The 20,541-nt window shown below is 38.5% G+C and overlaps 2 protein-coding genes across 2 annotated transcripts in view; both read right to left on the reverse strand.

Annotated features, from left to right (window-relative positions):
- Positions 1-20,541, reverse strand: part of LOC117317076 (zinc finger protein 91-like) — a 40,813-nt gene that overhangs the window by 8,973 nt on the left and 11,299 nt on the right. Inside the window, exons 2-5 of the mRNA XM_033871863.1 lie at positions 11,651-11,906; positions 8,282-8,771; positions 7,115-7,257; positions 6,046-6,548 (exon numbers count right to left, since the gene is read on the reverse strand). Of these exons, the coding sequence (XP_033727754.1) occupies positions 6,062-6,548; positions 7,115-7,257; positions 8,282-8,771; positions 11,651-11,904 (1,374 nt within the window). The 5' untranslated portion in view covers positions 11,905-11,906 and the 3' untranslated portion in view covers positions 6,046-6,061. The remainder of the gene's footprint in view (positions 1-6,045; positions 6,549-7,114; positions 7,258-8,281; positions 8,772-11,650; positions 11,907-20,541) is intronic.
- LOC117316288 lies at positions 13,127-15,061 on the reverse strand. The gene has a single exon (XM_033870826.1). The coding sequence runs from the start codon at positions 15,059-15,061 to the stop codon at positions 13,127-13,129; it is 1,935 nt and encodes a 644-aa protein (XP_033726717.1).

A 20,541-nucleotide genomic window follows, 5' to 3' on the forward strand; every position in this document is an offset into this window, starting at 1 on the left:
GCAATACAAAGTCCCCTGCCTGACCTAGGAGTGCACCTATTCATTTCCCATTTTTTAAACTACATGTTATACTGATACTGTATACCAAGTTTAGTTAAAATCGAAGTAGTACTTTAGGAGGCGTTGTCCGGACACGCCTTAACCAATGAGAAGCCGGCGGCCGTTTTGAAAAATGTTTTTTTTAGAAAAATAAATGTGGGATGCACAACTACAAGTTATACTGATCATGTATACCAAGTTTTGTTAAAATCGAAGTAGTACTTTAGGAGGCATTGTCCGGACACGCCTTAACCAATGAGAAGCCGGCAGCCGTTTTGAAAAATGTTTTTTAGAAAAATAAATGTGAGATGCACAACTACATGTTATACTGATCATGTATACCAAGTTTCGTTAAAATCGGAGTAGTACTTTAGAAGGAGTTGTCCGGACAAGCCTCAACCAATGAGAAGCCGGTGGCCGTTTTGAAAAATGTTTTTTAGAAAAATAAATGTTGGATGCACAACTACATGTTATGCTGATCATGTATACCAAGTTTCGTTAAAATCGGAGTAGTACTTTAGGAGTAGTTGTCCGGACAAGCCTTAACCAATGAGAAGGCGGTGGCCATTTTGAAAATTGGTTTTTCGAAGAAAAAAATGTGGGATGCACAACTACATGTTATGCTGATCATGTATACCCAGTTTAGTTAAAATTGGAGTAGTACTTTAGAAGGAGTTGTCCGGACAACTATTGCGTAACTAGTACTTAGAAGGAGTTGTCCGGACAACTATTGCGTAACAGACAGACAGACGGACGGACGGAGGGAGGGTAAACCTATAGTCCCCCCGTCTGATACAAACATGGACGAACTACTGTAACTGATACAAAGATAGAGGAACTACAGTGACAATTTTAAGCATTGTTTCCATAGAGACTGGTGCAAATATTTGTTAGCACAGATTATGATTTGGAGGCAAAAGGGGACTGAAAACCTCAATTAAATTTCTTTAATACTCTTAAACTATTTTAAAAGAATTCCAGATATCTAGCTATTCTGCAGTAATGTTTATAATCGGCTGACAATAAAGATGGTTAGATCATATTTACTGACTCTATATGTTTATAATCGGCTGACAATAAAGATGGTTAGATCATATTTACTGACTCTATATGTTTATAATCGACTGACAATAAAGATGATTAGATCATATTTACTAACTCTATATGTTTATAATCGGCTGACAATAAAGATGGTTAGATCATATGTACTGACTCTATATGATGTTTTGTGGAATGAAAATAATGGTGGCACTCTCAAATTTCCTAAGGGTTGATAGCTTTATACTAAAGATACATTTTCGTATTTCACCTTCATATCACCATCAAGTTGTTTTTCCACAAAGTTTATTGCATTTTTTTTTTATATCTTACAATTTGGTACAGAGACAAATAAAACCAGAAAGAAAATCTCTCTATATAATGAATGCTCATTATTTCATGGTTTTCTTTATACGTTTTTTATAATGGTTAATGATGTACGTACTTCTCCTTATCAATGATGTCTTCTCAGTCGAAAATGAAGGGTAAATAGGATCAAGATACAATACTCTCTAGGAGAGAAGGAGCAACAGTCGAACCACATTGTCTGGGTAAGATGTGACAAGTTGCCTGAGGTGTCAAACAAGCCTGTCTGATGGCACCGACACAGACAAAGGACATCCAATGGTCAGTCTCTGAGGTGGGCTTACAGGTTGTCATGGCAACCTGTGTCTGATCTAACACCACACATAAAACAAGGAGGCTCAAGTCTGTCTCTGTGGTGTCAAGTTACACTGACATAGTACAGGCAGGTGGAATGCCTCTGTAGACTCACCGATAATGGCAAAAATGTCTTACATCACAAACCCACACACCACAGGAGAGAACTGTCTTACCTAATCAAACATGTGAGATGAGAAAACTATAACCTAATCAAACATGTGAGATGAGAAAACTACATGTATAACCTAATCAAACATGTGAGATGAGAAAACTGTCTCACCTGATCCAATATGTTCATTTTCACTCACTTGTAACTATCTGTGAGCCATGACCTACTCACTCACCTGTAACTATCTGTGACACATGACCTTTTCACTCATCTGTAACTACTAGTGAGCCATGACATATACTCACTCAACTACAGCTACTAGTGAGCCATGACATATACTCACTCAACTACAGCTACTAGTGAGCCATGACATATACTCACTCATCTACAGCTACTAGTGAGCCATGACATATACTCACTCATCTACAGCTACTAGTGAGCCATGACATATACTCACTCAACTACAGCTACTAGTGAGCCATGACATATACTCACTCATCTACAGCTACTAGTGAGCCATGACATATACTCACTCAACTACAGCTACTAGTGAGCCATGACATATACTCACTCAACTACAGCTACTAGTGAGCCATGACATATACTCACTCAACTACAGCTACTAGTGAGCCATGACATATACTCACTCAACTACAGCTACTAGTGAGCCATGTCATATACTCATTCATCTACAGCTACTAGTGAGCCATGACATATACTCATTCATCTACAGCTACTAGTGAGCCATGACCTATACTCACTCATCCACAGCTACTAGTGAGCCATGACATATACTCACTCAACTACAGCTACTAGTGAGCCATGACATATACTCACTCATCTACAGCTACTAGTGAGCCATGACATATACTCACTCAACTACAGCTACTAGTGAGCCATGACATATACTCACTCAACTACAGCTACTAGTGAGCCATGTCATATACTCACTCAACTAGAGTTACTAGTGAGCCATGACATATACTCACTCAACTAGAGTTACTAGTGAGCCATGACATATACTCACTCATCTACAGCTACTAGTGAGCCATGACATATACTCACTCAACTACAGCTACTAGTGAGCCATGACATATACTCACTCAACTACAGCTACTAGTGAGCCTGGACATATACTCACTCAACTACAGCTACTAGTGAGTCATGACATATACTCACTCATCTGTAACTGCTTGTGAGTCATGACATATACTCACTCATCTACAGCTACTAGTGAGTCATGACATATACTCACTCATCTACAGCTACTAGTGAGCCATGACATATACTCACTCAACTACAGCTACTAGTGAGCCATGACATATACTCACTCATCTACAGCTACTAGTGAGCCATGACATATACTCATTCATCTACAGCTACTAGTGAGCCATGACCACCAATAGGACATCTGACCTTCCACCACCAATATGATATTTGACCTTCCATTTCCAATGACATCTGACCTTCAAACCCCAATATGACATTTGACCTTCCACCCCAATTACATCTGACCTCCCTACTCCAATATGACATTTGACATTTCATTGCCAACGTAACATCTCACCTCTCACTCCAATATGACATTTGACCTTCCACCACAAAATGACATTTGACCTTTCACTCCCAATGACAGTTGACCTTTCACCCCTAAAATAACATTGGACCTTCCACTCCCAATATGACATTTGACCTATGGTTGTTCAATATGAAAGAATTGCTATTTTGTCTACCAACCATGAGATTGATAGTGTGGGGGTAAGCCTGTGACCTTTTCTGCGATGAATTGCCTGACTACGAGTGGTCAGTAAGGAACCCTTTGAGATGTATGACCCCTCTCTGGACTGTCTACTGACCTCATCCTTCAGAATGACACAGCTAGACTTCGGCCCTAAGAGAGGCGCTAACTACCTCACTCTCACTCTGTCTGGAGTTGGCCAGCTCAGAGGCCATACACGAACAAATTTATGTGACTGCATGGCTATATGTATCCCCAATATCACCGAGACTGTCTGGCCATATTAATTAGGCTATTGATTGCGGGTCAGGTCAGTAGGGGCTCTGGCCAGTATGGATCAATACAGGCAGACACGCCGCAGGCTTCCTCACTGTCGGTCAGTACAATGGTCAATATTACACACCCCACACCACACAACAATCTTAATTGAGTCATTAATTATTTAATTTTAAATCACACATTCTTCAGCTTAGTAGTGCAGATCTCTTCAATGTAAAAAAACCTTTTTTTTATAACCAAATAGTGTCATTAAGAATCATTCAACGTTTTCTGAATTTGAAATCAAATTTAATATACCTAATGATTAATTATCTGCTAATCAGCTAGATCTCTCCTCAACCTTCTTTAGTTGTAGATCTATCATTTTTTTCATCATCAGTTAAAGACAACATATTTATGTATCTCCTAAGAATTCACTCATTACTTTTTTTAATCCCAACACCAAAGAATGTTACCAGCTTAATTTGATGAACTTCTGTCATCAAATTAAGCTAGAAGCATTCTTTGGCTGTTAGTGCTTTGATGAACTTTTGTTCAGCTGTTCAATAGTCAATTAAATGGAATTTTGACAGATGCAGATTGGTCAACTTGAAGTGGTCAAATATCTAGATGGCTTTCAAATTACGTTTCACGAAATTACTAAATAAAAAAAGTCTTATAATGAATTTGAATACATTATTATCACATTTGTATGCATTTCAGCTACACAAAATCATCTATAAAATTTTACTTATGTTAAAAAGTACTGGTAAAGAAAAACAGCAGCTGATATGAGCAGTTGTTAACAATCTCCGAGATCATAATCTGACAATACTAGACAAATTTGTGGATGTTCTTCGAGATCATAAGCTGACAAGATCAGACAAGACTGTGGATGTAGATGACAGTCATTCAGAAAGGTTAACAGTATAAATTCACATTATAGGATGGTACTTAAGCAAGGGGCTTCTGATTAAGTGAGGTAGCTCTCCTTGAAGGGATGGTGAGTGGGTACTTACAGTGAGGGACTTTTGATTAAGTGAGGTAGCTCTTATTGAAGGGATGGTGAGTGGGTACTTGGAGCAGGGGACTTTTGATTAAGTGAGGTAGCTCTCATTGAAGGGATGGTGAGTAGGTACTTGGAGCAGGGGACTTTTGATTAAGTGAGGTAGCTCTCATTGAAGGGATGGTGAGTGGGTACTTGGAGCAGGGGACTTTTGATTAAGTGAGGTAGCTCTCATTGAAGGGATGGTGAGTAGGTACTTGGAGCAGGGGACTTTTGATTAAGTGAGGTAGCTCTCATTGAAGGGATGGTGAGTAGGTACTTGGAGCAGGGGACTTTTGATTAAGTGAGGTAGCTTTCATTGAAGGGATGGTGAGTAGGTACTTGGAGCAGGGGACTTTTGATTAAGTGAGGTAGCTCTCATTGAAGGGATGGTGAGTAGGTACTTGGAGCAGGGGACTTTTGATTAAGTGAGGTAGCTCTTATTGAAGGGATGGTGAGTAGGTACTTGGAGCAGGGGACTTTTGATTAAGTGAGGTAGCTCTCATTGAAGGGATGGTGAGTAGGTACTTGGAGCAGGGGACTTTTGATTAAGTGATGTAGCTCTCATTGAAGGGATGGTGAGTAGGTACTTGGAGCAGGGGACTTTTGATTAAGTGAGGTAGCTCTCATTGAAGGGATGGTGAGTAGGTACTTGGAGCAGGGGACTTTTGATTAAGTGAGGTAGCTCTCATTGAAGGGATGGTGAGTAGGTACTTGGAGCAGGGGACTTTTGATTAAGTGATGTAGCTCTCATTGAAGGGATGGTGAGTAGGTACTTGGAGCAGGGGACTTTTGATTAAGTGAGGTAGCTCTTATTGAAGGGATGGTGAGTGGGTACTTACAGTGATCAGGGACTTTTGATTAAGTGAGGTAGCTGTTATTGAAGGGATGGTGAGTGGGTACTTACAGTGAGGGACTTTTGATTAAGTGAGGTAGCTCTCATTGAAGGGATGGTGAGTGGGTACTTGGAGCAGGGGACTTTTGATTAATTGAGGAAGCTCTTATTGAAGGGATGGTGAGTGGGTACTTGGAGCAGGGGACTTTTGATTAAGTGAGGTAGCTGTTATTGAAGGGATGGTGAGTGGGTACTTGGAGCAGGGGACTTTTGATTAAGTGAGGAAGCTCTCCTTGAAGAGATGTTGAGTTGGTACTTACAGTGAGGGACTTTTGATTAAGTGAGGTAGCTCTCCTTGAAGGGCTGGTAGTTCGGGATGGTGTGTGGATACTTGACATGCCACACAATGTGGAACATGAACTCGATGCGGTCCTGACAGCACTTCTGACAGCTTGGACACCTAAAAGGATCGTGGTCCAATGGGTGTAGAGACTGATGCAGGTGGAACATAGTGAAATCCTGAAAGAACAGGTTACAATGCGGACAGTGATGGATTCCAGAGTCTACTGTTGGGGTTTCAGAAGTCGTTGTCACATCACGCTTCTCCTCGCTTTCAGTCTCGGACATCTGTGGAGATTTAGATACGAAGGAAGAGTTGCCTCCTTTCCAGTCGCCGTCATCGGAGTCCCCACTGCTGATGGACTTGTTCATGCTGAGGTCTATGACACGGTCGGCACGATCTGAGGTAGATGTCTGAACCCCATAGATTGAGGAGATGGGAGGGAGAGGAACTGGCTGAGGTAGAGTGGTCATTCCTGATATACTGTAATAAAATGTCATCTTCTGTTAGAGTGACAACAAAACACTCTGAAAAATACCTTAAGAACAGAAGATACCAAAAGGTTCACAAAAGCCATCTGGTTCACACCTGTGTCAACACTCTAGTTGACTTCTATAATTGTATACTCTAGCCGCAAAAAACAACAGTATTTTGAGCAAATATCGATATTTCACATGTATGCATAATAATACAGTGGTTCAATGAATTTTCAAATTTTCCTTGTTGAGCATTTACAAGTCTATTTATAAAGTAGATCTTCTTTGAATTCATGAACAAAGGATTTGGATTGCAAGGATATTTGGCCATATTCTCTGGTTTCTATGTAATTACATGACTGTAAGTTATAACTGTATATGAAATACAGAATAGCATGCGCATCAAGGACTTTTCATGACAACAGACCAGGATTCAACGAGTATTCAAGGCCAAATCATAATTCAAGGTCTTTTTTCAAAGACACACAGCAAAACACATGGACTTTTCAAGACTATGCATGCACCCTGATATTAAAATAGGTTGGTTTTTTTTTTAATTTGAGATCCGCATACCTAGGACAGTGAGAGTGTGGAGATACCAGTCCGTTCTTGTGAGGACTAGCTCCGTCAGATGTGTGACTACGTTGACTGAGGTATGTGGATGAGGATAGTGCTGGAGGCGAGTGGATCACACTGCTGCTTGTCGTCAAGGAGATCTGAAGTGACCAATCAAATGCTGGTTACTAACAATACATTATTGATGTGACCAATTAATATACCGATGACAAACAACAGGAAATACAATGTACTGATGACAAACAACAGGTAATACAATGTACCGATGACAAACAATAGGAAATACTATGTACCGATGACAACTAACAGGTAATACTATGTACTGATGACAAAATAAACAACAGGTAATACAATGTACCGATGACAAACAACAGGTACTACAATGTACTGATGACAAACAACAGGTAATACAATGTATTGATGACAAAATAAACAGGTAATACAATATACTGATGACAAAAAACAGGTAATACAATGTACCGATGACAAACAACAGGTAATACAATGTACTGATGACAAACAACAGGTTATACAATGTACCGATGACAAACAACAGGTAATACAATGTACTGATGACAAACAACAGGTAATACAATGTACTGATGACAAACAACAGGTTATACAATGTACCGATGACAAACAACAGGTAATACAATGTACCGATGACAAACAACAGGTAATACAATGTACCGATGACAATCAACAGGTAATACAATGTACTGATGACAAACAACAGGTAATACAATGTACTGATGACAAACAACAGGTAATACAATGTACTGATGACAAACAACAGGTAATACAATGTACCGATGACAAACAACAGGTAATACAATGTACTGATGACAAACAACAGGTTATACAATGTACCGATGACAAACAACAGGTAATACAATGTACTGATGACAATCTTCAAGTAGCAAAACCAAAGACTGTTTGCTACCTGTAAAATAGATAAAATGACATAGTTTTCAGATATGACTGATTAAATTCCAAAAATGTATGTAAACTACCGGTATATAGGTTTATTATTGAGATTGTGTATGTCCAAATGCCTTTAAAGGTATAAACAGTATCTGGGTATAAATCACTGTAAATTAGTGATTATTGACAATGAACCATCACATCATTATAACCTTACACGATACTAAATAGTTAACTTACCTTGCCATATTCATTTGACATCTGCCTCTGAAGGTTCCTAAGTTCGGAGTCAGAAGAGTTTTGATTGGATAGTGGGCGACTGTTCTGGCCATCTGATTGATGGACCTCGTCACCAGGTGTTGATGGAGGAGTGACCTGTTCAAGCTTGATTGGACTGGGAGTTTTATGAGAGCGATACATACTGTCGGTTGAGGTAGACACGGCCAGGTCACACTGGTCTCGTTTTGGGGCGGGCAGAATGGACGAGTCAGAAGGAGGCCCCATATAGTGGCTCTGGGTGACGGCTGCAGCACTGTGCATTATCGTTTCGTATGTAAGAGCATGCTGTAGTAGGGCACGCTGCTGCATGGCAAATGCCTGATAGGCAGCCATGTTCACCTGTCCGGAACTGCTCGCCGCTCTGGCCCCGGTTGATCGGTAGTTAACAAGTTTACCTCGCATGTGAACATTTCTCTCATGACGACGTAAGTCATTGGATTGTGTGAAACATCTGTAAAAAGTATAAGAAACTCTCAGAAAAATTCACATCAATATACTGAAAATTTTACCAGTACATTATTGTGCAAAGATTTCAACCACATTAAAATACTGAGCATATATATTTTGTTCTTCAAAATCAAATACTTTGTATTGCATAACGAAATAAAAATAAAAAATTCAAAGTTTGATATTAATGGTCTGACAAGGTTTGGGGTTCTATCTGAAAAGTTGTGAAGGACTTGGGGTACAATTTGAAGAGTTGGTAAGGTATAGGGGTACAATATGAAGAGTTCTAAAGGTTTGGGGGTACAATATGAAGAGTTCTAAAGGTTTGGGGGCACAATATGAAGAGTTCTAAAGGTTTGGGGGTACAATATGAAGAGTTTGGAAGGTTTGTGGGTACAATATGAAGAGTTCGGAAGGTATGGGGGTACAATCTAATGAGTTGTGAAGGTCTAGGGGAACATTCTCATGAGCTGTGAAGGTCAAGGGGAACAATCTAATGAGTTGTGAAGGTCTAGGTGAACATTCTAATGAGTTGTGAAGGTCAAGGGGAACATTCTCATGAGTTGTGAAGGTCAAGGGGAACATTCTCATGAGTTGTGAAGGTCAAGGGGAACATTCTCATGAGTTGTGAAGGTCTAGGGGAACATTCTAATGAGTTGATTGTCTAGGGGAACAATCTAATGAGTTGTGAAGGTCTAGGGGAACATTCTAATGAGCTGTGAAAGTCAAGGGGAACATTCTAATGAGTTGTGAAGGTCAAGGGGAAAATTCTAATGAGTTGATTATCTAGGGGAAAATTCTAATGAGGTGATTGTCTAGGGAAACATTCTAATGAGTTGATTGTCTAGGGGAAAATTCTAATGAGTTGATTGTCTAGGGGAAAATTATAATGAGTTGATTGTCTAGGGGAAAATTCTAATGAGGTGATTGTCTAGGGGAACATTCTAATGAGTTGATTGTCTAGGGTAACATTCTAATGAGTTGATTGTCTAGGGGAACATTCTAATGAGTTGATTGTCTAGGGAACATTCTAATGAGTTGATTGTCTAGGGGAACATTCTAATGAGTTGATTGTCTAGGGGAAAATTCTAATGAGTTGATTGTCTAGGGGAACATTCTAATGAGTTGATTGTCTAGGGAACATTCTAATGAGTTGATTGTCTAGGGTAACATTCTAATGAGTTGATTGTCTAGGGGAACATTCTAATGAGTTGATTGTCTAGGGAAAATTCTAATGAGTTGTAGGTCTAGTGGAATATTCTAATGAGTTGATGGTCTAGGTGAACATTCTAATGAGTTGTGAAGGTCTAGGGGATCATTCTCATGAGTTGTGAAGGTCTAGGAGATCATTCTCATGAGTTGTGAAGGTCTAGGGGATCATTCTAATGAGTTGATTGTCTAGGGGAACAATCTAATGAGTTGATTGTCTAGGGAAAATTCTAATGAGTTGATGGTCTAGGTGAACATTCTAATGAGTTGATTGTCTAGGGGAACATTCTCATGAGTTGTGAAGGTCAAGGGGATCATTCTCATGAGTTGTGAAGGTCTAGGGGAACATTCTAATGAGTTGATTGTCTAGGGGAACATTCTAATGAGTTGATTGTCTAGGGGAACATTCTAATGAGGTGATTGTCTAGGGGAAAATTCTAATGAGTTGATTGTCTAGGGAAACATTCTAATGAGTTAATTGTCTAGGGTAACAATCTAATGAGTTGATTGTCTAGGGGAACATTCTAATGAGTTGATTGTCAAGGGGAACATTCTAATGAGTTGATTGTCAAGGGGAACATTCTAATGAGTTGATTGTCTAGGGGAACATTCTAATGAGTTGATTGTCTAGGGTAACATTCTAATGAGTTGATTGTCTAGGGTAACATTCTAATGAGTTGATTGTCTAGGGTAACATTCTAATGAGTTGATTGTCTAGGGGAACATTCTAATGAGTTGATTGTCTAGGGGAACATTCTCATGAGTTGATTGTCTAGGGTAACATTCTAATGAGTTGATTGTCTAGGGTAACATTCTAATGAGTTAATTGTCTAGGGGAACATTCTAATGAGTTGATTGTCTAGGGGAACATTCTAATGAGTTGATTGTCTAGGGAAACATTCTAATGAGTTGATTATCTAGGGTAACATTCTAATGAGTTGATTATCTAGGGGAACATTCTAATGAGTTAATTGTCTAGGGGAAAATTCTAATGAGTTGATTGTCTAGGGGAACATTCTAATGAGTTGATTGTCTGGGGAACATTCTAATGAGTTGATTGTCTGGGGAAAATTCTAATGAGTTAATTGTCTAGGGGAACATTCTAATGAGTTAATTGTCTATGGGAACATTCTAATGAGTTGATTGTCTAGGGGAAAATTCTAATGAGTTGATTGTCAAGGGGATCATTCTAATGAGTTGATTGTCAAGGGGATCATTCTAATGAGTTGATTGTCTAGGTGAACATTCTAATGAGTTGATTGTCAAGGGGATCATTCTCATGAGTTGATTGTCAAGGGGATCATTCTCATGAGTTGATTGTCTAGGGGAACATTCTAATGAGTTGATTGTCTAGGGGAACAATCTAATGAGTTGATTGTCTAGGGAAAATTCTAATGAGTTGTAGGTCTAGTGGAATATTCTAATGAGTTGATGGTCTAGGTGAACATTCTAATGAGTTGTGAAGGTCTAGGGGATCATTCTCATGAGTTGTGAAGGTCTAGGGGATCATTCTCATGAGTTGTGAAGGTCTAGGGGAACATTCTAATGAGTTGTGAAGGTCTAGGGGATCATTCTCATGAGTTGTGAAGGTCTAGGGGAACATTCTAATGAATTGTAAGGTCTGAGAGTGTGCTGTGATAAGCCAATAGATTTACTCATAACAGAGATACCTACCTGTGACATATTTTGCACTTATACGGCCTTTCTCCAGTATGGACACGTTCATGGACTTTCAAGTTAGACGACCATAGGAAAGACTTCCCACATGTTGTACAGACATATGGCCGGTCAGCACGGTGCAACTGTTCATGTTTACGTAATGTTGCTATCTCTCGAAATTGTCTAGAACACACCTCACACTTGTGTGGACGTGAGTTAGATGATGCTGGTAAACGCACAATCTCTTTCTCCCTCCCATCCTCATCCATCTCTGTAATGGAGAAACACAAATGTCAGACAAGAATTACACATAAGTCGTCATAATATCTCACCTTCCCCACTTTGTCAGTATAGTCGTCATAACATCTCACTTTTCCCACTTTGTCAGTATAGTTGTCATTACATCTCACCTTTCCCACTTTGTCAGTATAGTTGTCATTACATCTCACCTTTCCCACTTTGTCAGTATAGTTGTCATAGCGTCTCACCTTTCCCACTTTGTCAGTATAGTTGTCATAGCGTCTCACCTTTCCCACTTTGTCAGTATAGTCGACATAATATCTCACCTTTCCCACTTTGTCAGTATAGTCGACATAATATCTCGCCTTTCCCACTTTGTCAGTATAGTCGACATAATATCTCGCCTTTCCCACTTTGTCAGTATAGTTGTCATTACATCTCACCTTTCCCACTTTGTCAGTATAGTTGTCATAGCGTCTCACCTTTCCCACTTTGTCAGTATAGTTGTCATAGCGTCTCACCTTTCCCACTTTGTCAGTATAGTCGTCATAACATCTCACCTTTCCCACTTTGTCAGTATAGTTGTCACAATTTTCACCTTTCCCACTTTGTCAGTATAGTTGTCACAATATCTCACATTTCCCACTTTGTCAGTATAGTTGTCATAATGTATCACCTTTCCCACTTTGTCAGTATAGTTGTCACAATATCTCACATTTCCCACTTTGTCAGTATAGTTGTCACAATATCTCACCTTTCCCACTTTGTCAGTATAGTTGTCACAATATCTCACATTTCCCACTTTGTCAGTATAGTTGTCATAATGTTTCACCTTTCCCACTTTGTCAGTATATATAGTCGTCATAACATCTCACTTTTCCCACTTTGTCAGTATAGTCGTCATAATATCTCACCTTTCCCACTTTGTCAGTATAGTCATCATAACATCTCACTTTTCCCACTTTGTCAGTATAGTCATCATAACATCTCACCTTTCCTACTTTGTCAGTATATATAGTCGTCATAACATCTCACTTTTCCCACTTTGTCAGTATAGTCATCATAACATCTCACCTTTCCCACTTTGTCAGTATATATAGTCGTCATAACATCTCACTTTTCCCACTTTGTCAGTATAGTCATCATAACATCTCACCTTTCCCACTTTGTCAGTATATATAGTCGTCATAACATCTCACTTTTCCCACTTTGTCAGTATAGTCATCATAACATCTCACCTTTCCCACTTTGTCAGTATATATAGTCGTCATAACATCTCACTTTTCCCACTTTGTCAGTATAGTTGTCATAACATCTCACTTTTCCCACTTTGTCAGTATAGTCGTCATAACATCTCACTTTTCCCACTTTGTCAGTATAGTTGTCATAATATCTCACTTTTCCCACTTTGTCAGTATAGTTGTCACAATATCTCACCTTCCCCACTTTGTCAGTATAGTTGTCATAATATCTCACCTTCCCCACTTTGTCAGTATAGTCGTCATAACATCTCACCTTTCCCACTTTGTCAGTATAGTTGTCATTACATCTCACCTTTCCCACTTTGTCAGTATAGTCGTCATAACATCTCACCTTTCCCACTTTGTCAGTATAGTTGTCATTACATCTCACCTTTCCCACTTTGTCAGTATAGTTGTCATAGCGTCTCACCTTTCCCACTTTGTCAGTATAGTTGTCATAGCGTCTCACCTTTCCCACTTTGTCAGTATAGTCGACATAATATCTCACCTTTCCCACTTTGTCAGTATAGTCGACATAATATCTCGCCTTTCCCACTTTGTCATTATAGTCGACATAATATCTCGCCTTTCCCACTTTGTCAGTATAGTCGTCATAATATCTCACCTTTCCCACTTTGTCAGTATAGTCATCATAACATCTCACCTTTCCCACTTTGTCAGTATAGTTGTCATAGCGTCTCACCTTTCCCACTTTGTCAGTATAGTCGACATAATATCTCACCTTTCCCACTTTGTCAGTATAGTCGACATAATATCTCGCCTTTCCCACTTTGTCATTATAGTCGACATAATATCTCGCCTTTCCCACTTTGTCAGTATAGTCGTCATAATATCTCACCTTTCCCACTTTGTCAGTATAGTCATCATAACATCTCACTTTTCCCACTTTGTCAGTATAGTTGTCATAGCGTCTCACCTTTCCCACTTTGTCAGTATAGTTGTCATAACATCTCACTTTTCCCACTTTGTCAGTATAGTTGTCATAGCGTCTCACCTTTCCCACTTTGTCAGTATAGTTGTCATAATATCTCACCTTTCCCACTTTGTCAGTATAGTCATCATAACATCTCACTTTTCCCACTTTGTCAGTATAGTTGTCAAAGCGTCTCACCTTTCCCACTTTGTCAGTATAGTTGTCATAATGTCTCACCTTTCCCACTTTGTCAATATAGTCGTCATAACATCTCACCTTTCCCACTTTGTCAGTATAGTTGTCACAATATCTCACCTTTCCCACTTTGTCAGTATAGTTGTCACAATATCTCACCTTTCCCACTTTGTCAGTATAGTCGTCATAATGTCTCACCTTTCCCACTTTGTCAGTATAGTTGTCATAATGTCTCACCTTCCCCACTTTGTCAGTATAGTTGTCACAATATCTCACCTTTCCCACTTTGTCAGTATAGTCGTCATAATGTCTCACCTTTCCCACTTTGTCAGTATAGTTGTCATTATGTCTCACCTTTCCCACTTTGTCAGTATAGTCGACATAATATCTCACCTTTCCCACTTTGTCAGTATAGTTGTCATAATATCTCACCTTTCCCACTTTGTCAGTATAGTTGTCATAATATCTCACCTTTCCCACTTTGTCAGTATAGTTGTCATTACATCTCACATTTCTCACTTTGTCAATATAGTTGTCACAATATCTCACATTTCTCACTTTGTCAGTATAGTCGTCATAATGTCTCACCTTTCCCACTTTGTCAATATAGTCGTCATAACATCTCACCTTTCCCACTTTGTCAGTATAGTTGTCACAATATCTCACCTTTCCCACTTTGTCAGTATAGTCGTCATAATGTCTCACCTTTCCCACTTTGTCAGTATAGTTGTCATTATGTCTCACCTTTCCCACTTTGTCAGTATAGTCGACATAATATCTCACCTTTCCCACTTTGTCAGTATATATAGTCGACATAATATCTCACCTTTCCCACTTTGTCAGTATAGTCATCATAATATCTCACCTTTCCCACTTTGTCAGTATAGTTGTCATTATGTCTCACTTTTCCCACTTTGTCAGTATAGTCGTCATAACATCTCACCTTTCCCACTTTGTCAGTATAGTCTTCATAACATCTCACTTTTCCCACTTTGTCAGTATAGTCGTCATAACATCTCACTTTTCCCACTTTGTCAGTATAGTTGTCATAATATCTCACCTTTCCCACTTTGTCAGTATAGTTGTCATTACATCTCACCTTTCCCACTTTGTCAATATAGTTGTCACAATATCTCACATTTCTTACTTTGTCAGTATAGTCGTCATAATGTCTCACCTTTCCCACTTTGTCAATATAGTCGTCATAACATCTCACCTTTCCCACTTTGTCAGTATAGTCGTCATAATATCTCACCTTTCCCACTTTGTCAGTATAGTCATCACAATGTCTCACTTTCCCTGGACTTTGTCAGTATAGTCGTCATAATGTCTCACCTTTCCCACTTTGTCAGTATAGTCGTCATAATGTCTCACCTTTCCCACTTTGTCAGTATAGTTGTCACAATATCTCACCTTTCCCACTTTGTCAGTATAGTCGTCATAATGTCTCATCTTTCCCACTTTGTCAGTATAGTTGTCATTATGTCTCACCTTTCCCACTTTGTCAGTATAGTCGACATAATATCTCACCTTTCCCACTTTGTCAGTATAGTTGAAATAATATCTCACTTTTCCCACTTTGTCAGTATAGTTGTCATAATATCTCACCTTTCCCACTTTGTCAGTATAGTTGTCATTACATCTCACCTTTCCCACTTTGTCAATATAGTTGTCACAATATCTCACCTTTCCCACTTTGTCAGTATAGTCGTCATAATGTCTCACCTTTCCCACTTTGTCAGTATAGTTGTCATTATGTCTCACCTTTCCCACTTTGTCAGTATAGTCGACATAATATCTCACCTTTCCCACTTTGTCAGTATAGTTGACATAATATCTCACTTTTCCCACTTTGTCAGCATAGTTGTCATAATATCTCACCTTTCCCACTTTGTCAGTATAGTTGTCATTACATCTCACCTTTCCCACTTTGTCAATATAGTTGTCACAATATCTCACATTTCTCACTTTGTCAGTATAGTCGTCATAATGTCTCACCTTTCCCACTTTGTCAGTATAGTCATCACAATGTCTCATCTTTCCCACTTTGTCAGTATAGTCATCACAATGTCTCACCTTTCCCACTTTGTCAGTATAGTCATCACAATGTCTCACCTTTCCCACTTTGTCAGTATAGTCGTCATAATGTCTCACCTTTCCCACTTTGTCAGTATAGTTGTCATTATGTCTCACCTTTCCCACTTTGTCAGTATAGTCGACATAATATCTCGCCTTTCCCACTTTGTCAGTATAGTCGACATAATATCTCGCCTTTCCCACTTTGTCAGTATATAGTTGTCACAATATCTCACTTTTCCCACTTTGCCAGTATAGTCATCACAATGTCTCACTTTTCCCACTTTGTCAGTATAGTTGTCACAATATCTCACCTTTCCCACTTTGCCAGTATAGTCATCACAATGTCTCACTTTTCCCACTTTGTCAGTATAGAAAGTTTTAAGCAAATTTCAATATCCACAAAAATTTCTTATCTACACATAAAACATAGAAAGTCCAGTTTGCTAGCATCCCTAATTTACAGAGGTAGTTGATCATAAATTCTGGGTGATATTTCCTAAATGAAGGGTTTGTTGAGATGGCCACTTTGTGATGTACATAATTATTATATATACCGTTAGAATTCACACTTTCTGAGCAGTACTGGATTTTAATGCAAAATTTAGAAATAGAAATCACATCTTGACAATGACAACATAATCAATGCTTGAAAAGTAATCACCACAGTCTCATTTCACAACTTTGTGTGGCAGAGAAGACTAATCCTAGGTATAATGTCCAACATTCGGGAGCCTCCAATGCCTCCCATGTAGTTCAGTCATAAAACTTAAATTCAAATAAATGTTTGTTTTTGTTTAATGTCCTATTAACAGCCATGGCCATTTAAGGATGTGCCCGTTTGTGAAGGTGGAGGAAAGTAGGAGTACCCGGAGAAAAACCACCGGCCTACGGTCAGTACCTGGCAACTGCCCCACATAGGTTTTGAATTTGCAAATAAGATTCAAAATCTTTTTTCTTTCTTAAAATACATGAAGAATCAAAAATATCTTGAATACGTACAAACCATGCTTCATTCTTCGTACAACAATTTTTACCAAAAGTCATTGCTCTGGATAACATTTCCCATCAAATTGACCAATCAGACAGCAGCATATTACTGTTCTGGGTAGCATTTCACAAAAAAAGTGACCAAATCAGAAAGCAGTATATTTTTGCTCCAAGTATCACTTCCCATCAAAACAACCAATCACACAGCAGAATATTACTGCCCAAGTATCACTTCCCATCAAAACAACCAATCACACAGCTGAATATTACTGCCCAAATATCACTTCCCATCAAACGGACTAATCACACAGCAGAGATGGACACGTTCATGGACTTTCAAATTAGAAAGATTGCTTCAAGTAACATTTCCCATCAAACCGACTTATCACACAACAGCATATTTGTTTAAGGTCACAAAACCTCAGTGTTATTGCTCCAGAAAGCATTTTACCTGTATTTTCATTATAGTTATTCGCAGTATTTTTCCTTAACTTCTGTACACATTTTACATCGTCAGGTGTTGTTCATTAACTATTCATTGTCAAAGTCATGGTATATCTCGTGGGTTCTTGTTTAATAATGTATGAGAGAATATACCAATACTTTTACCTGTGTAAAACACAACATTTTAACAACCTAAAATACCTATGTTTTGTCAAACAGGTGAATTATGCATGATATTCAGCAAAGAATTTTAAAAGGCACATTATCAGAAATGTACTCTTATCAATGATGAATGGATGATATTGGACTGGGAAACATATATGTTGTCAATGACAACCAATAGATTGGTAAATGGATGTTGGAAAGAAATAGGGACACTTTTACAATTACATCTTTCAGGTAAACAATTTTCGAAAAAAATTCCTGTACTAAATAAAATTTTGCTTTCCATATCATTTTTTCCACATTTAGTGCATTACCTGTTTTTATATAGATTTTATTTAACAAGTCTGACACATTTTTACACCCTGATTGGAAAATCAAACCACGGCCACCAAAGTCAGGTGGATTACCACGTGCACTGTTACGCTTTGACAAATAATTTAATAGCTCATTAGGAACATTGCTTATATATAGACGTCACCACAGCTAGGAGTCTGACTATTCAAGCTAAAATGTAATTACTCTCTAGACAACGGGGATAACATCCAACCATGGGGACATAGGTATAGGTATTAATGAAATTGACTGTATATATCATTCTACATGTATTTTGGTATTAAATACAGTTAACTCTTGTCTGGACCTCACATTATGTGTAAAGATAGCGTCATAACAGCAAATATCAAGATTTCATTTCACTTTAAAGTAATGTAGTGCCCTAAGTGGTCAAGTTTTTTGTCCTTCTTTATCCGTTAGCTATAGACTGATATCATAACATTCACATGTTCAAGGACATAATTTGGAAATTGAAATACTTCTCTACACCATCAAACAAGTGGAAAATCTTCATAAAATCATACATTTGTATCTAAACAGTTCCTTTCTCCTGCCTCGTAGGACACTTAATAGCTCAAACTCAATGTCCATATGAATTCTTACTGAATATCTAAAGCTGAATTGTTCTAGATGTTGATCTTCCCAAAACAAAACTATTCCACAATAATCTGTGGCCTCAAATTTTAGTCAAGGTAATTTAATTCAACAAACTTGGATTACCCAAACAATAACTAGAAGGCGTTTGATTCTAAGGAAATGGTTTAGAAGAAGAGACTGCCAAATGGTAAATTAAAACTGCATAAATTTCCAGCAGGCACATGAGAATTGAGCTAGAAAAGTAAAGAAACCATACAGTGACAGATACCTAATGTCAGAAAGCTGACAAAAAAGGAAAATTATATTAACCATTTAAGGAGCTTAATCAATTCCATCAAAATTTTCATTACATATATCTATGAAAATAAGTAAAAAGTCTCAAATATATTTTCCTAACATAAGATGGGCACAATTTTGTACTTCCTGTAGTTTTTTTTTACTATACAGAGACAATTTTGTGATGTCATAAAGTCAGTCACAATGTATGTACTAAACAAATGTAAGATTCTATTCATCATTTAACTTACAATTCTTACACTTAATTACATTATTTATGACGTGACAAAATATACCAGTTATGTGATGTATGTACTTAACAAGTTTAAGATTCTATTCATCATTTAACTTATTATCCACAATTCTTACACATAATTACAATATTTATGACATGACAAAATATACCAGTTATGTGATGTATGTACTTAACAAGTTTAAGATTCTATTTATCATTTAACTTTAGATAGGTTATACATGTAGTTACAGTTCAAAAGGTATGATTTCCATCTACTGAAACAATTCTATGACAAAATCACGACAACATTATTTATCTATCTATATGACATCATTTATCAATGACCAGATATGTGATGACTAAACATGGACAACAACAATATTTACCGTCTGTGGAAGGAGACAACATCCGAGGAGTATGAAGTTTATCGTTTTGTATGCTAGATTGTAGTAAGATCATAATAGTAACAAGAACTGCCCACACACCGACAGTATCACAATGTGACAGCTGAAAGATTAAGGTGAATCTCACATCAAGGGTACTCCTGGATATGCACAGTCAGGCTTTGACACCCTGCATACAAATTAAACTAAACCACAATTTATAAGTTTGTATTAAGTTCTATATGTCAAGAGCAGCTAGCCCACGACCTGCTCATAGAACGCTGCCAGCCTATACTGCCCTGTACCGCCTTTATCAGCAGTCACACAATGAGCCTGGACTGATGAGGCATGTCCTGGGCAGGTCACTGGCCATGGTCTAGATTACTTGCTGTGGAATGTGGGTCGAGGTCACCACTACCAGTCACACACCAATGAATGCTCTTCACATGTAACCCCTACAACAACAGCTGTTTGCCCCCCTGGAAGACCGGATAGCCTGCATATATTGCATGCATGATATGCCACTGTAATCCTACGTAAGGATTCCCTTAGAGGCAGCCTTACCTGTAGGTCAGAGTACAGCGGCCTATGTAGGGCAAACCAGGTTAGCCTCCACTACTGCCAGGTTAGGCGCTCATCGGCCAACGACCTGCCTTCCTTCTTGTCTCTTCCCCAGCTATCAGGCTACTGAACGGCAAACAACACACACTGCCCACATGGGGAGTAATTACGTTGGACAGAAGCTGGTGGAGATGGATCAATATCTATACTTCTACCTGGACACATAGCCTACAACT

This window comes from Pecten maximus, chromosome 18 (assembly GCF_902652985.1).
Source record: "Pecten maximus chromosome 18, xPecMax1.1, whole genome shotgun sequence".
In the NCBI taxonomy this organism is placed as follows: Eukaryota; Metazoa; Mollusca; class Bivalvia; order Pectinida; family Pectinidae; genus Pecten; species Pecten maximus.